The following is a 15596-nucleotide window of genomic DNA, read 5'->3' on the forward strand; positions in this document are numbered from 1 at the left end:
AAAAAAAAAAGGATGAGTAACTTCCTCTGATTTTCTAGAGTTGTGGGAAAAGTGCAAAAAGTACACACACCAGCATATTAGGTCCATTTAGTGTCTCTTCAGTGTTTGAAATGAAGCTGTAGTGGCTGTGTGAAACATCAGTCAAAAAGGGGGATGTTCAGTAATGAAAAGAAAAACACTTGTTGAAAGTGTGGGCGACCGTGATATTAGGGATCATGTGGGGATTTATCATGTGGGAATTTGCTTTGGAAGAAATGAGACAGGAACCTGCTGTTCACTGGGGAGAGTCAGGCAGGCCCGGTGTTGAGTGTCATACTCTGCGAGTTGCTTTGTCCCTTGTGAGGTGGGTGGACAGATCGGGGAGACGTGCTTCCGGGGTCGGAGGTGTTCAACTGCCAGTGAATACAGAGAAGAAAGGCATTGAAACTTAAAGTTTAGTCAGAGTATTCAAATGCCATGTATGTGTGTCACTGGCAATAATATGTAACTTCACATGCCCGCATCCTCCCTGGCCCCTTGGCGTGTCATGAATACACAGGACAGTAACGTCCTGGTTCTTTGTACACAAGTACTCTGAAATGGACTTCCGGAATGTTTCCAGAACTGGAAACAAACCAGGAGGGAAAGGAATCTGGGATTAAGCCAGCCCATGAATATGTGTAGTGGGGACAATATTTTAGAAGATATTTTCCACTGTAATTTCCCTCCTAAGTAATTAGTTCTTTTGCTCTGAAGCCCTTCTAAGTTGAGGCTTATTTCCCTAGAGAAGGGGAGGGCAGACAGGACCCAGGGGAGGGGACTTATTAGAACACAAGGGAAAGGATCTGAAGGGGTATCGTGTGGGGAGGGGATATCAAGGTAAGTATCCTCAGTGGGCCCCCACCTTACACCTGACTTTTGGGAAGTGTGTGTACTGAGGTAGAATTTCTGGTTAGCATGCAGCTGCTCCCACCCTGCCTGGAAGGGCCCGCAGGAGGTGCTGAGGCAGGGGCGTAGGTTGCACCCTGATTCTGTTTGCACTTGAGGGGGATATGGAAGTTACCAAAAGTTGCATGCTGGAGAGCTCATGGCAGCAGGTGGGCTGACTCTGCATCAGAGGCTTTGGGGCAGGTCCCCTAAGCTATAATCCAGGGGCAGTTACAGCCAAGCCTTGGATTAGTAAAGGCCAGTGGCCAGGCCTTGACCTTGATCAGTGAACCCTCACAGATTTCACCAGTTAGATATCAGATACAGGGTCAGCTTGGGGACCAGAGTCACCTCTCCTAACACCACAAGGATTTTCCTTCACCCAGACACCATCTTAGGAAGAAGAGAGGGATAGAAGAATCCTTGAAAGATTGAGAAATACATGAATGACAACAAATTTTAAACCAGAGGAAATACAGTTAGTTACAAACTATCATCTGTTCTCACAGCTTGGGACGATGGTGATGGGAGTTGGTTTCTTATTTCTAAAAGACGGCATATCTTACCTGAAAGCCAGCGTGCTGGGACCTTGCACTGGCTGTTCCTGATCTGTAGGATGGGAGGTGTGTTGATCTCCAGGCTGGATGCCCACATCCCATGCTGTGGGGGCACAGGAGCACTGCTTTGTTGGAGAGAACAAAGGGCCACTAAATAACTTTTAAAGGAGCCAGAGAGAGAATTAAAGAAATGGAAAGCAGCAGTAAGACAGTTAATAATGGGTGAAAATCCTAGAACAAAAAAAGAAAAGGAACTTCACCATTATAGCCCAAGTGTAATATAGACCTTTGAAAATGAATCATAGGTTGGTTTTGTATCTCATCAAACTTTTCTCTTCTCTTTATTGTTTGCTTTTTTTCTACTTCATTTTGGTTTATTTTGTTGTTTCTTTTCTACCTTCCTGAGATATGCATCAGCTCGTTAATTTTTAGTTTTCTTCCTTTTCTAATACATGATTTTGGAGGCTGGCAAGTTCAAAATTTGCAGAATGGGCCAGCAGGCTGGAAACCCATATTGCAATTCAAGTCCAAAGGCTGTCTATTGGCAGAATTCCCCCTTGTTCAGGAGGAGTCAGTCTTTGGTTCTTTTCAGGCCTTCAACTGATTGGATGAAGCCCACACACATTATGGAAGGGCAATCTGCTTTACTCAAAATCCATTAATTTAAATGTTAATCTCACCTTAAAACACCCTCATGGAAATATCCATAATAATGTTTGACCAAATATCTAACCACTGTGGCTGACACATAAAGTTAACCATCACGCAGTTCCTTTTTATGGCTGAATAATATTTCATTGTATGGATATATCCCATTTTGTTTATCCATTTGTGTCTGATGGACATCTGGATTATTTACACTTTTTTGGCTATTATGAATAAGGCTATTTTGAGCATTTATATGTCTGTTGCAAAACATGTTGAATGACCTTGACTCCTAGGCTATCCAAATCTCCCTCTTTAAGACCCATGCAGTGTATTTTCCCTGAATTCTAGACCAGGAAAAAGTAGACCTTTCCTGATGAACTTAAAATTAAATTTTAGCTTGGCAAGCAAAAAAAAAAAAGTATTGTAGAAATCCCCTTTTGAAAGAAAAGTGTTCTTTCACAGATTTCTCCTCCCTGTGTTGAGTCAAAATAATTTTATGATAATATTACCTACATATGTACAAATATAACACTACATAGGCATTTCTTGTCTTATTACATTTTTACTTATAAAACCCAAAGCAATTTAGAAACCAAAATGAAGTATAAAAATAGAATTAAAGAAGTAACAATATTCAATCAGCTAGATTATGTTAGTTTACTAAAATCACCATTAATAAGAATGTGCGTGGTGCCAACTGCATATGGTCCAGGTTCTTTTGATCTTGGCATGCCTATAGTTTATGTAGCCTTGGGGCAGAGGCACTTATTCTGCTTTGTGCTTTATTTTATCACTGCAGAAATTTGGTACATACACCATGAACATAGTTTCGCCTTCACTTGGCATTATTTATGCATTAACGCTGCCTTCGTTCTTTTCTCATTTACCTAGGGAATTAAAGTAGAACTCCTAATCAGAGTAGACGTCATATGCATAAGTGCCAACGCAGGCTGTGCAGTCGTCTGGCAGAATTCCGGAGGGTCTGAAAAATACTTTGTGTAGCTCACATAATGCCAGTTGCTTCAGAGCCTGCACTGGTGATGATTCATCTCAGCTGAATATATTGAAACACTGCCATCGTAGCAGTGGTATAGACAGGACAGATGTTTCTTCCTTTCTCACTGGAAAGCAGTGTGGAAGTAGACATTCCATACTTAGTAGGATGGCTCCTTGGCCACCAGCCACCCTGGCGTGTTCCGTGTTTCTGCTTCACCATCCTAGCACTAGCTTCCATCCTCAACACCTGCTCTTGTGCAAGCTGGCTGCTGGGACTCGAGCCACATTCCAGTCACCAGGAGGAGTGAAGGTGGAAGGACACCTTGGATGCCACTTTCCAGGAGCAATAAAACACTTTGTATCTCTCCATTGGCCAGCACTAAGTCCCTGGACCTCACTTAGATAAGGTCCGCCTGAGAAATGGGGTTTTACTCTGTGCAGCATGAAATAAAGGAAGATATTTGGTGGAAAGCTGTCAGCTTTCAGCCTGTACCATGTGACCTGATCTTAGTAGGGATTGGTGGCCAAAAAATTAGAAGTCAGACAATCCAAAACTAGTGGAAAGCCACTATTATCTTCATTGGAGTCCCACGAGGAGACACTGAAAGGGAACAGCATTCTTCAGCTATCAGCAGAGATCTCTCCTACTTGCTAACTCTCTTGATAATCTCCACAAAAGATAGCTTCTCCCCAGACTCCTCCACTCTAGGACTTTCTCCAACACAGCCAGTGCAGCCTTTCTTTATATTTTTCCCCCAACCTACCATCTTGGACTCAGCTGTGGTTGTGTAACTCCCTTGACCTTGAATTGCTCTGGGACGTCCTCAATTTGAACGTGTGCGCCAAGTAGAATCTGTAAGGCGGAACCTCCTGGGGGTTGGGCTGGTCAGGGAGTGGAGCCGTGCTCAGACTGCAGAGCTGAACACCTTCCTTTCATTTCTGCCATGGTTTCCTCCTGGTTAAATCCGTGTGGTTCTCTTTAGGAGGAATGGAGCATCTGTGTGGCCCATGGGGAGACCCTTCCTCTTGGCTGTCCCACCCCTTTCCGAGGGCCTGCGTGTGGTGCTCCCGCAGGGTTGCATTTTCAGTGCAGCCTCTTGAAAACCCTCCAGCTGAAGAACTCAGATCCTCTGGGAGAGTCAACACATCAGGTTTTAAATGTAATCCCTTTCTCTTTCAGGGCCTTTGACCCCTGTAACATGAGGGAATTCTTTCCCTCAGGAGGCAGAGAGGGTGTTCGTGAGAAGGGAAGCCCACTGAGAACCTTCTCCATCCTTGCGGGGGTCTGAGAGGCACATCAGTGTTTTTGATGACCCGTTGTGTCCCACTGGAAGAAAATTAGGGGCATAGTCTCTTACTGATCTCTGGGCCGGACATGAGAAGCTCCCTTAGGAGGATAAGAAACCAGTGTCACCCCACCCCACTCCCAGGAATCTTGTTTTCTGGGTATGATTTAGGAGGCCGAGGCCGGCCGTCACCACCAGCACCACCACGGCTCCCAGTTCTGTCCTGGTAGCTTGGCTCACAGCTCCAGTACTTGCTCTTGCTCCTTGACAACAAGAATTCAAGCAACCTTCAGGGTTGTGATAAAGTCTCCTGTTTTTTCAGAAATTCTTGGCTATACGTTCTTCTCATTAAGACTGATTTGTGTGCTTCTGGCTCTCCAAGCTGTGTTCTGCCACCTGTGGTGGAGAGCCCACTGTAAATGTTTTTCGATTCTTAGCAGAAGAGCTGAATGTACCTCCTCTTATGTTAATCACAGGCTCGAATTCAATGCACCAATCCCAGCAACTTCCCTGTTTGCCACATATTTTCTCTGCACGCGAAGAAAATCTCTTTGTTTTAAAGGGAGAAAACTTTGTTTGGAAATTGATATTTATTTCATCCATGTAATATCCCCAATTTGCAAAATGTTTGATAATCTAAAGAATATATTACTTAGGGCAGTTTATGTAATTTATAAATAAATATACATGATATGCGTATATTCAGAAATTTTTACTGATAGGATCCATGATCAGTACATCACGTGTGTATTGATCATGCATGAGAAAGTTCCCTTTCCCAACTTTGTGTTTTGAAACATTTCAAATCTGTGGAGCAGTTGCAAGAATAGTATAACAGACAGTCTTTTACTCTTTACATAACGATTCATGTAACAATCGTTAACATTTTACTGATTGCTCTGTTTTGTCTAATGGGTGGGGGTCTGTTTATTTTTGCTGAATCATTTGAGAGTAAATTGCAGACATAATGATACTTCACCCCTAAATATGTACCAGGTGTTTCTGAAGAACAGGTGCGTTCTTGTCTGTGACCACTGTGCAACTGTCAGATGGAGGAATCAACGCTGAGACAATACTGTAACATACTGGTGTCTAATATACAGTCAACATTCAAGTATGGGTTTTGGTAACTTGGAATCCATGAATGATCACCAAGTCAGTCCCTGTGGACCTGCACTTAGTGGGTGGCATTTCCTTGTCTCAAGTGCTTGCCCTACTGGTGACATTTCATTGGCTAAAAAGAAACTGACTCACAGTCCCTTCCCCCGCTGTTGTTGGCACTTTATTTCCTGCCTATTTCCCAAGCTGCTGCGGTTATTCTTACACTTTTTTGATAGCAAGTCCCACAGCAGCTGTCAGTTTCCGAAGGGATTGCCTCTCTCCTGAATGGAACCAGTTCAAAAGTTTTGAACTTGTCTAAGCATGTCTACCATCAGCTCCTCTCTGCCTGGAAAGAAATTTAGTTTCTTAAGAAGTTCTGTATGTTATAGTAGATAAAAACGCATTTCTAGTTCAGGTATTTGATTCAGGTATTGACTCAGGCTTCCTCATTTAGTGAAGTCACACAGGACATTATAAATCTGATTTTCCTCCATGTCATATAATTCCAATCTTAGAATAGTTTCTACCATTCCTCTGACTTTCTAGAGGTATTGGAGGAAACGTCAGAGTTTAGATCTGGTCAACTTGTGCTCCTTGCACCATAATTCTTATTCAGTCACAGTGAAGACACACTGTAAATCCAAGACGAGATAAAGATTTAAATCTCTGACAGTAGCTTCTAAATAGAGTCTATGTAAGTCACAACCATCCAAAATCCTTCATCAATAAATAAGCAGCAGTTCAGCAACTAAATGATAAGAGAGAGATATACAAAGAGGGGTTTCATTAATCAGGAACAGCAATAGTTTTAAGCATTGACTCATTTCTCTTTGTCTCTTATTTCCTGGCTACGTGACACCTATACCTCCCCACAATTTCCTCACCCGCCAAGTTTCTTCAGCAAGCGGTTCCTGCAGCCTAGTTAGTATAGACTCTGTCACCTTTGTCCCTACTTGTCTCTCAGCTCTTTATCATGTAGCTCAATTTCGTCTTTCAGGTTTTCTTCTTCCCTGACACTCCCCCTGTTGCCCAGATTCTGTTGTAGGAACAATAGGGTGGGAGTAGATGCAGCAAGAAAACATCCTTCTTAGGAAGAAGGGATGGGATGGAAGGGAGAATGCAGCAAACACTTATTAGATGGTTTCTTTTCTTTTATTACTTTCATGCAGAATTTAAAAATTATTTTCAACAAAATTGAAACAGAAAATTATAGTTTGTTTCTGTGAGACTATGCCTGTAGGCTTGTCTGAATTGTTAGGAAGCTCGGAACTAAATTCAAAGCTCTACTGGTTTTCACTTGCTCTTTGTTCATTCCATATCCACTTGTTTATTTGTTTCAAAGTAAATTATTTTGAGCTTTTAAAAAGCTTCTTTGTGAGTATACTTTCTACTGATAGCTTTATAAAGATATAATTCACATACCATAAAACTCAGCCTTTTAAAATGCATATCAGTGTCTTTTTTTAGTATCTTTGCAGAATTGTATAAACATCACTGCTATCTAATTTCAGAACATTTTCATCACCCCAAAAAGAAACCCCGTACCTGTTAGCAGTTACTACCCATTTTCCCTGCCCACCAGCCCCTAGCCTTTTCTGATGTTTCATATAAATGGAATCATATAGTAAGTGGTCTTTCATGACTAACTTCTTTCCCTTAGCATAATGCTTTCAAGGTTACCTCATGCTGTAGCATGAATCAGTGCTTCATTCCTTCTTATTGTGGAAATATATTCCATTGTATTTATCTACTCATCAGTTGATGGATATTTGGTTGTTTTCATTTTTTGGTGATTATGAATGAATATGCTATGAACCTTTGTATACAGGTTTTGTGTGGACATAAGTTTCAATTCTTTAGAATGTGTGTACCTAAAAGTGGAATTGCTGGGTCATATGTTAACTTGGTGTTTAACATTCTCAAAATTGGCAAACTGTTTTTCACAGCAGCTGCACCATTTTCCATTCTCACCAGCAGTAAGTGAGGGTTCCTGTTTCTCCACATCCTCACCAATGCTTGCTGTTGTCTATCTTTTTGATTATAGCTATCCTAGTGGATGTTAAGTGGTAGTTCCATTCATATTTATTTTTAATGGTCAGCTGAAATATTTTGTGTCTAATTATGCAAACTACCTCAAATTCTTTTTTATTGTGGTAAAATATACATAACATAAAATTTACCATTTTAACCATTTTTTTTTTAATTTATTGGGGTGACAATTGTTAGTAAAATTACATAGATTTCAGGTGTACAATTCTGTATTACATCATCTATAAATCCCATTGTGTATTCACCACCCAGAGTCAGTTCTCCTTCCATCACCATATATTTGATCACCTTTACCCTCATCTCCCACCTCCCATCTCCCTTAACCTCTGGTAACCACTAAACTATTGTCTGTGTCTATGAGTTTTTGTTTCTCATTTGTTTATCTTGTTCTTTTGTTGTTTTTGGTTTATATACCACATATCAGTGAAATCATATGGTTCTCTGCTTTTTCTGTCTGACTTATTTCGCTCAGCATCATACTCTCAAGATCCATCCATGTTGTCACATATGTTCCTATATCATCTTTTCTTACCGCCGAATAGTATTCCATTGTGTATATATACCACAACTTCTTTATCCATTCATCTATCGAAGGACATTTTGGTTGTTTCCATGTCTTGGCCACCGGAAATAAAGCTGCAATGAACATTGGAGCACACGTGTCTTTATGTATAAATGTTTTCAGATATTTTGGGTAGATACCCAGGAGACGGATTGCTGGGTCATATGGTAATTCTATTCATAATTTTTTGAGGAACCTCCACACTGCCTTCCATAGTGGCTGCACCAGTCTGCATTCCCACCAACAGTGTATGGGGGTTCCTTTTTCTCCATAGCCTCTCCAACACTTGTTACTATTTGTCTTGTTGATGATAGCCATTCTGACTGGGGTGAGGTGATATCTCATTGTGGTTTTTATTTGCATTTCTCTGATGCTTAGTGATGTTGAGCATTTTTTCATGTCTATTTGCCACTTGTATGTCCTCTTTGGAGAAATGTCTCTTCAGGTCCTCTGCCCATTTTTCTATTGGGTTGTTTGTTTTTTTGTTGTTGAGTTTCATGAGTTCCTTGTATATTTTGGATATTAGCCCCTTATCGGAGGCACTGTTTGCAAAACTCTTCTCCCATTCAGTTGGTCGCCTCTTTATTTTGTCGATGGTTTCTTTTGCTGTGCAGAAGCTTTTAAGTTTCGTATAGTCCCATTTGTTTATTTCAGCTTTTACTTCCATTGCCTTTGGAGTCAAATTCATAAAATGTTCTTTGAACTCAAGGTCCATAAATTTTTCTTCTATGCAGTTTATTGTGTCAGGTCTTATGCTTAAGTCTTCGATCCATTTTGAATTAATTTTGGTACATGGTGACAGATAGCAATACAGTTTCATTCTTTTGCACGTGGCTATCCAATTCTCCCAGCACCATTTATTGAAGAGGCTGTCTTTCTTCCATTGTATGTTTTTAGCTTCTTTGTCAAAAATTATCTGTCCATATTTATGTGGTTTTATTTCTGGGTTCTCAATTCTATTCCATTGGTCTATGTGTCTGTTTTTCTGCCAATACCATGCTGTTTTGATTTAACCATTTCTTAAGTGTACAATTCAGTGGCATTAAGTACATTCACAGTGTTGTGCAACCATGACCACTGTCCATTTCTAGAACTTTTCATTATCCTATGATGAAACTGTGTCATTAAACAAAAACTGTGTCATTAAACAATAACTCCCCAATCCCCCCTGCTTCTGGTAACTTCTAGTCTACATTTTATCTCAATGAATTAGCCTATTCTAGTTACCTTCTATAAGTGAAATTATACAATATTTGTTCTTCTGTGTCTGGCTCACTTCCCTTAGTGTAATATCTTCAAGGTTCTTCCCTGTTATAGTATGTATCAGAATTTCATCCCTTTTTACTCAAATTCTTTTTGTAAGCAGATCTGGTATAATTTTAAACACTAAGCTAATAAAGAAAACATGCCTCACACGCCAGGATGCTCAGTGCTTTGGCTTTAAGATTCTGGGGCAGCTTCTTATCTTAGAGAGAGACACCCCTCCTGCCCCCTAGCTTGCCGTGGAATGGTCTGGCCATCTTTTGCCTCCCATCCTCATTGGTCAAGTCAGAAGACATTTCTTCTGAAACGTTGCTGATGTAGATTTTCCTGACAGCAGCGATGAAGACTTGCTGAGGGGGTTTTAGGCGGGGCTTCCTTGTGGTGAAACACTAGCAGAAGAGACATTTTGCTCTTCCTAATATTTCTAAACCAGGAATAATCCTTTGGTAGGGGCAAAAAGTACAAGTTGCTTTTGCCCAGGGAGCTCGTAGAGCCTGTGTGTAAGTACCAGCAGGCTTTATGTGAGGATTTAACTTCTGGAATCATTCTCTCTACCATATTATCTCATTGATTTCCCAAATAATGGTACTCCAATATGTTGTTTATAAACTATAACTGTCGTACGACATGTTTGTCCAGAACATATGCTTGGCAAAGTCTGTATAACTGGGATGGATTCCATTCTTCATTCATAAAAAAGTTATTAAGTGAATTCCAGTGACTTCTGATGAGTCTTGTTTATACCGTTTTCCTAAATAAATATCAAAGGCATTATCAACATTCTCTTGACTTCTTAGATTAAAACTTTGGAACAGACCAAAGCCATTGAAGACCTAAATAAATCCAGAGACAAACTGGAGAAGATGAAGGAGAAAGCTGAACAAAAGCTACTATCTGTCAAGTCAGAGCTGCACACGGCAGAGCATGAGGCTAAGGAGGATAAAGAGAGGGCCAGGAACGTGATAGAAGTGGTAACCAGAGAAGTGAAGACACTGAAGAAATCTCTGGAAGAAGCAGAAAAGAGAGAAAAGCAGGTGGGTAGAAATCTGGTGACGAAACCCTCTTATTTAGAAAAAATAGGACAATTCAAAAGCTTGATCATTATTCATACGTGTCTTCATAAACCATTTACAAAGCTTTCAGTATCATTTCAACATCTCTGCCTGCTGTCTAGCATCTCTTTGTCATTAAAAGATCCATTATGATTTACTTTGCTAAGAAAAGTAATTCACATTTTCATGGCACGAAGTATAGGAAAGAAAAAGACGTTCTTAACAAGGCAATGGAAAGCCTGTGAGAAGCCAGGTTCTGGTTGTGGAGAGGTTTTTTATTATGTTTGCCAATTGCCTCTGAAGTCTGCATTATCCCACATCTAAGGAGGGCTTCAGCCTCAGGAGGTCAGGATAAACCTTATCTCCAGCAGAGATCGGTTTCAGAAAAACGGTCCCGAATCTCAGACAGTGGCACCCAGACTTGATGGCCGACCGAACCCAGATGTAAACCATAAAATAGTACTTATTTGCTCGCCGGTTGCAAGGAGGAGAGTTTTATCTGGTGAGCACATCAGGAGGTCAGGCATAAAGAAGCATGTACCGGGCAGCCTGACCCCTACTGCTTTTGGCTCTCATCACTTTCCGAAGCGCAAAAGGGCGTAGAGTGGACTCTGATCCTAGGATATTTTTTCTCTTCGGCTGCCTCTGCTCTGGCTCATGTGTCAGGCAGAGTTGAGGAAGGCCAAACCATGAGTGAGTTTTCTCAGAGAGAATCTGCTCCGCAGTTAAGAGTTCTGGTCATATTAGAAAGAACGGGAAAGTCTGAGGACAGGAGACGAGGCTGGAGAGAGTGTCACGTTTCCCAAATTGGACTCAGCATAGGAAGAAGGTTGGGAAGCGAGTGACCACATGGTGGGACTGTTTGGAAAGCAATTCTGGATGCAACATCTGTCTTCAAGGTAGATCACACCTTTTCTAAAACGGAAGGAATCTCTAGTGAGGTGTTGCCCAGATATCCCTGATTATTCTGCTTCTGCTTTAGCCGAGAATCACCAACCAGTCTATGAGAATTCAAAGGGGTGTAGGCTCATTTCAACCATTGTATCCAGTCCTCACCTCTTACCCCTTTGCCCCCATTTTTCCTTTTGTGATGGACTAATAATAGTCCTGGAGAGTCCAACGTTACGGATTGTGAGGTAGCGATCTCTGTGATGTGATTTGAGCATCATTTAGAACCCTCATATTTTCATCAACTCATACTTTCTTGCCATTTGTTTTTCCTTTAGTTTAAGAACTGCATTGCCCAGTTAACATTCCAGTGCTAAAGTGCTTATCACCCATGGGCACAACCATACCAACATTTCTAAAGCACTTCCTAGCATGCAGAGCATATTCATGGCCATATTTCATTTGATCTGAATTTCAGGGCAGCCCTGGGAGGTAGGTAGATGGTTATACCCACCCTGGAAGTGAGAAAATGAACTCTCAGTGAGGTCAGAGTCTCTTTCATGGTTGCTTAACTTTGGTAGCCAATACCACGTTGATTGGCTCATCGGAAAAGTGGCTATGGAATCACTGATGGTTGGTGCCTGAAAGGACTTGAGAGGTAATTTAGTAGGCTAGCCTTCTTATTTTATAAACTAGAGAACTACAAGGCTACAGAGAGTAAGTAACTTACCTACCTCATGCACACCTGCATTTTCCATAGTTTTTTTGTTGTTGTTGCATTTGGCCTAGCAGTAGTTGATACATTTGCTGTCTCAGCTAATGTGTTTTTGTTTGATATTACAGCTGGTGGACTTCAGGGAGGTGGTTTCCAAGATGCTGGGCTTAAACATGAGTAGCCTTGCTCTTCCTGACTATGAAATCATCAAATGTCTTGAAAGACTGATTCATTCACATCAACATCACTTTGTCACCTGTGCCTGCCTCAAAGCTGTGACTACCAGGCAAGATAGGCACCCAGAAGGCCACCTAAGAATTCTTCATTGAGCACCATATCTCTTGAGGGATATGAAGCTAAGAGAAGGGACACAATGTGCTCAATGTCACAAATTCCCTAGACCTTTGATATTTGATCAGTGGGTGAATATTATATACTTTGGTGATAGGGTGAGAATCCATTATAGGGAACAAAGAATCTGTAAGACGCCCACCATAGATAAATGGTCGGCACTAGAAACACCTATTATTTCATTTGCCAGCACTTTGGGCCCCAGAAGAATCCCACTAGGTTGCATATCTAGAATGGGAAATGGCGGCAGGAAATTAACATTTACAGGGTGTCTATTATGAGCTGGGGGTTTTACTACCCAATTAATTCTCATAATAACCACCTGGAGAAGCTTTAATGTTTTTGTTTTACAACCTCTGTGGGGCACAGCGAGGGTGTTCCCTACCCAAGGGTGCAGTTGGTTTGTTACAGAACCAGGATGCATCAAAGGCCGTCTCTTCTCGGTCTGCTATTCCACACTCCTTCAGTTTCTCCAAATCCTCGTGATTCTGGTGAAAATTGTCTGCACAAAGGAAGGAAAACATCCATGCTATCAAGAATTGAAGTCCAGAAGTAACTGAGGTTACTTTACGATGTCTTCCAAAAGCAATACACCTAATTATTTGGCCAAAACATGAATGGTCTGAGGCCCTGTAAGAAACTTACCTGTTTTAAATATTGCTCCCAGATTGTGTTTGGCTGTAGTTTTTAATATCTGAACAGGACTGATCTCAGTACTTTAAAAATGATACCTTTAACATGAAACCTATAAGACGGAGAAATCCTACAAAGTTTTACTCAGCAATATATCAAGTGCATTCACAGCAAGGGTACTTTTTCAGGATTAGGATTTTCTTATGAATTTCTCTCACTTTCTGCATTCCTTTTAAATTTCTATTTCACAAATTTTTTTTCAGAAAATTATGTTCTTCACTGAGAAAAACGTGTTACTCTTCTGGGCAATTATCTGATTTCTGCCATATGAAATTATTTTTTATAGTCCCTGAAAAAAGCATTGGTGTCTAATTAAAGGAGAGGGAAAAAAACAGGTTACAACCAAGCATGAAAACTCTAGAAGGAAGGAAATGAGGTTGGCACCTATAGGTTGGGTGACAGTCCCCACAGGGATTGCCGCCAGGGCTGGGTCATCTCTGCTTGGCTTCCTCCTTCCTGCGAAGGGACAGTATGGAGTAGTGTTTTGCAACTGAGTAAACACACCTGTCCAGCCCTGACTGAGCTAGGTCTGCAACAAGCAAAGAGGCAGCCTCGGATTTTCCCAGGGGAAGGCCTGCAGTCTCTGGAGGTCCCCTCACTGCTCCAAATGCAGTGGCTGCTACTCCGGACCCACCCTCAGCCACAGTAGAGGAGGTGATGTCACCTTTGGGTCTCTGGAGGACGGAGTGGCCCAGAGGCTGTGCTTCACTCAGGCCATAGAAAGCTTTCGCGGTGAGGGGCCTGGGGGGTGGGAAGCCTGTTTTTTGTACATTGTCTCTGCGTTCATTTTCCAAATACAATGTTTAATAAACTTGATTTATTTTCTCTGTAAATTTGTTTTCTACATTATTCAAAGATACATTTAATAAGTCATTTAAAAACTTATATTATTTTTGCATTTTTGACTTATCATTAATTATGTTTCTAGATCCATGTAAGAGACTAAAAGTGGTCCATAGTGATTAGTACTGTACTTTATTATACAAAATTACAGTCCACATATCCGAATATATGTTTGTATGTTGTTCCCAATGTATGATTCCAGCATATATACAATGATTTTTAACACATGTAGAAATATTAAAAACGTTTGAATGTAATCTTTAGAGATTTCTGGTGGAAAGGGTATTTGGGATAAGAAAAAGAAATTCTGTCAATGTATGTAAACCATATGCACATTAACTGTTTGTCATTTGGACAAATTGAAAATCCCTTTAGTACAGCCCTTTCCTTTCTTGGTAAAATGCCAGTTGGTTGTTGACTTTTCCTCTGTGGCGTTCATTCCAGATTTGGCAGGTCAGCTTCATATTTTTGTTAGATTTTATTCTTCTATACTATCCACTTATATTTTATGTTGTCCAATAAAATGAGTTAGGTTGCTGTGACTAACTCTTCTACCAAATACACTTGAGTGATAATGCTACTGAGGTTATTATTCTTGTCATTCCCTGAGACATTTATATATGTGCATGAAGTATCTGAGGGAAAAAATTGAAACCTGGTTTGTCTACATTTCTGATTTTACCTTATAGTCTGTCTTCCAGATGAATAGCGAGTCATTCAAGGTCAAGGGGTGGTGGGCTGAAAAGCTGGTAAAGAATGTCTATATTGTTGTTATTGCAATTATACTTAGGACTTGGAAATGGAGTTTAATTTTCACTGGGGAAAATTTCGTGGTTACATAACCTTTGGGTAGGAAGGTTCTGTCCATTTTATGTAGTAGTGATCTTATCCACCTTATTGCACACCCCACTTATCTTTTCACCAGCAAGAGGGGTCTCTGTGCTTCTCTTTCCCCTATGCAGCCGCCATACTGTTATTCCTTTACCTTTGTGTTAAAACCGTCACTTTTTTGAGGCTCCTGCTAACTGATACGTAACTTTTTTCTGGTCCTCATTGAGATTACCTACTACTAATATCCTGTCTATTCTTGCTACTGCTGCAAATGGTTCATAGGTGTTTTCACCCCCACTGAGTATTGCCTTCATGTTGTGGGACTTTAATGCCCGTAAGCCAAACCTATGTAACACCGTATCTTTAGTTTCTTGGCCTTCTCAGCTCTCACACCTTTACCTCCTGTTGCTTCAGCCACTCACACCCTAGACTGCAGTTTCTAGAAATCCAATTTACACGACCTTAAGCCAAAGAGAGAATTTGAGGGGCTCAATTGAAAGACTCAGGGGTAACAGCTTCAGCATGGCTAGATCCACGGATTCAAAATTGTTATCTGGATTCTTTTGCTTCTTTCCGTCCCTTACCTCTGCTTGATTTTCTTGTCTTTGCATGTTGGTCTCACTTTCTCCTTCTGCCCAGGGGTTCCTTCACGGTGCCAGGAAAGAGGGTCACAAGCAACTAATCAGTCTTTTCCAACTCATGAGCTGAGAGAAAGCAGGGCTCTCTGCCTTTACCATCCATGGAAGAAATCTCAAAGAAGAGTCTGATCTCTTCCTGGTCATATTGCCATCTCTGAACTCACCGGTCTGTATCCCATGCCCACCCTTGCAGTGAGGGTGGGGTGGGTGAGGCTCC

At 41.0% G+C, this 15596-nt stretch overlaps 1 protein-coding gene across 5 annotated transcripts in view; it reads left to right on the top strand.

Moving 5' to 3' along the window:
• Positions 1-13900, top strand: part of CCDC170 (coiled-coil domain containing 170) — an 82849-nt gene extending 68949 nt beyond the window's left edge. For all 5 annotated transcript variants that reach the window (XM_019735450.2, XM_019735451.2, XM_074333710.1 and 2 more), the window contains 2 exons: positions 10166-10402; positions 12152-13900. In XM_019735450.2, the coding sequence (XP_019591009.2) occupies positions 10166-10402; positions 12152-12352 (438 nt within the window). In that variant the 3' untranslated portion in view covers positions 12353-13900. The remainder of the gene's footprint in view (positions 1-10165; positions 10403-12151) is intronic.
• Positions 13901-15596: the final 1696 nt, after the last annotated feature.

This window comes from Rhinolophus sinicus, linkage group LG05 (genome assembly GCF_036562045.2).
Source record: "Rhinolophus sinicus isolate RSC01 linkage group LG05, ASM3656204v1, whole genome shotgun sequence".
NCBI classification, from domain to species: Eukaryota; Metazoa; Chordata; class Mammalia; order Chiroptera; family Rhinolophidae; genus Rhinolophus; species Rhinolophus sinicus.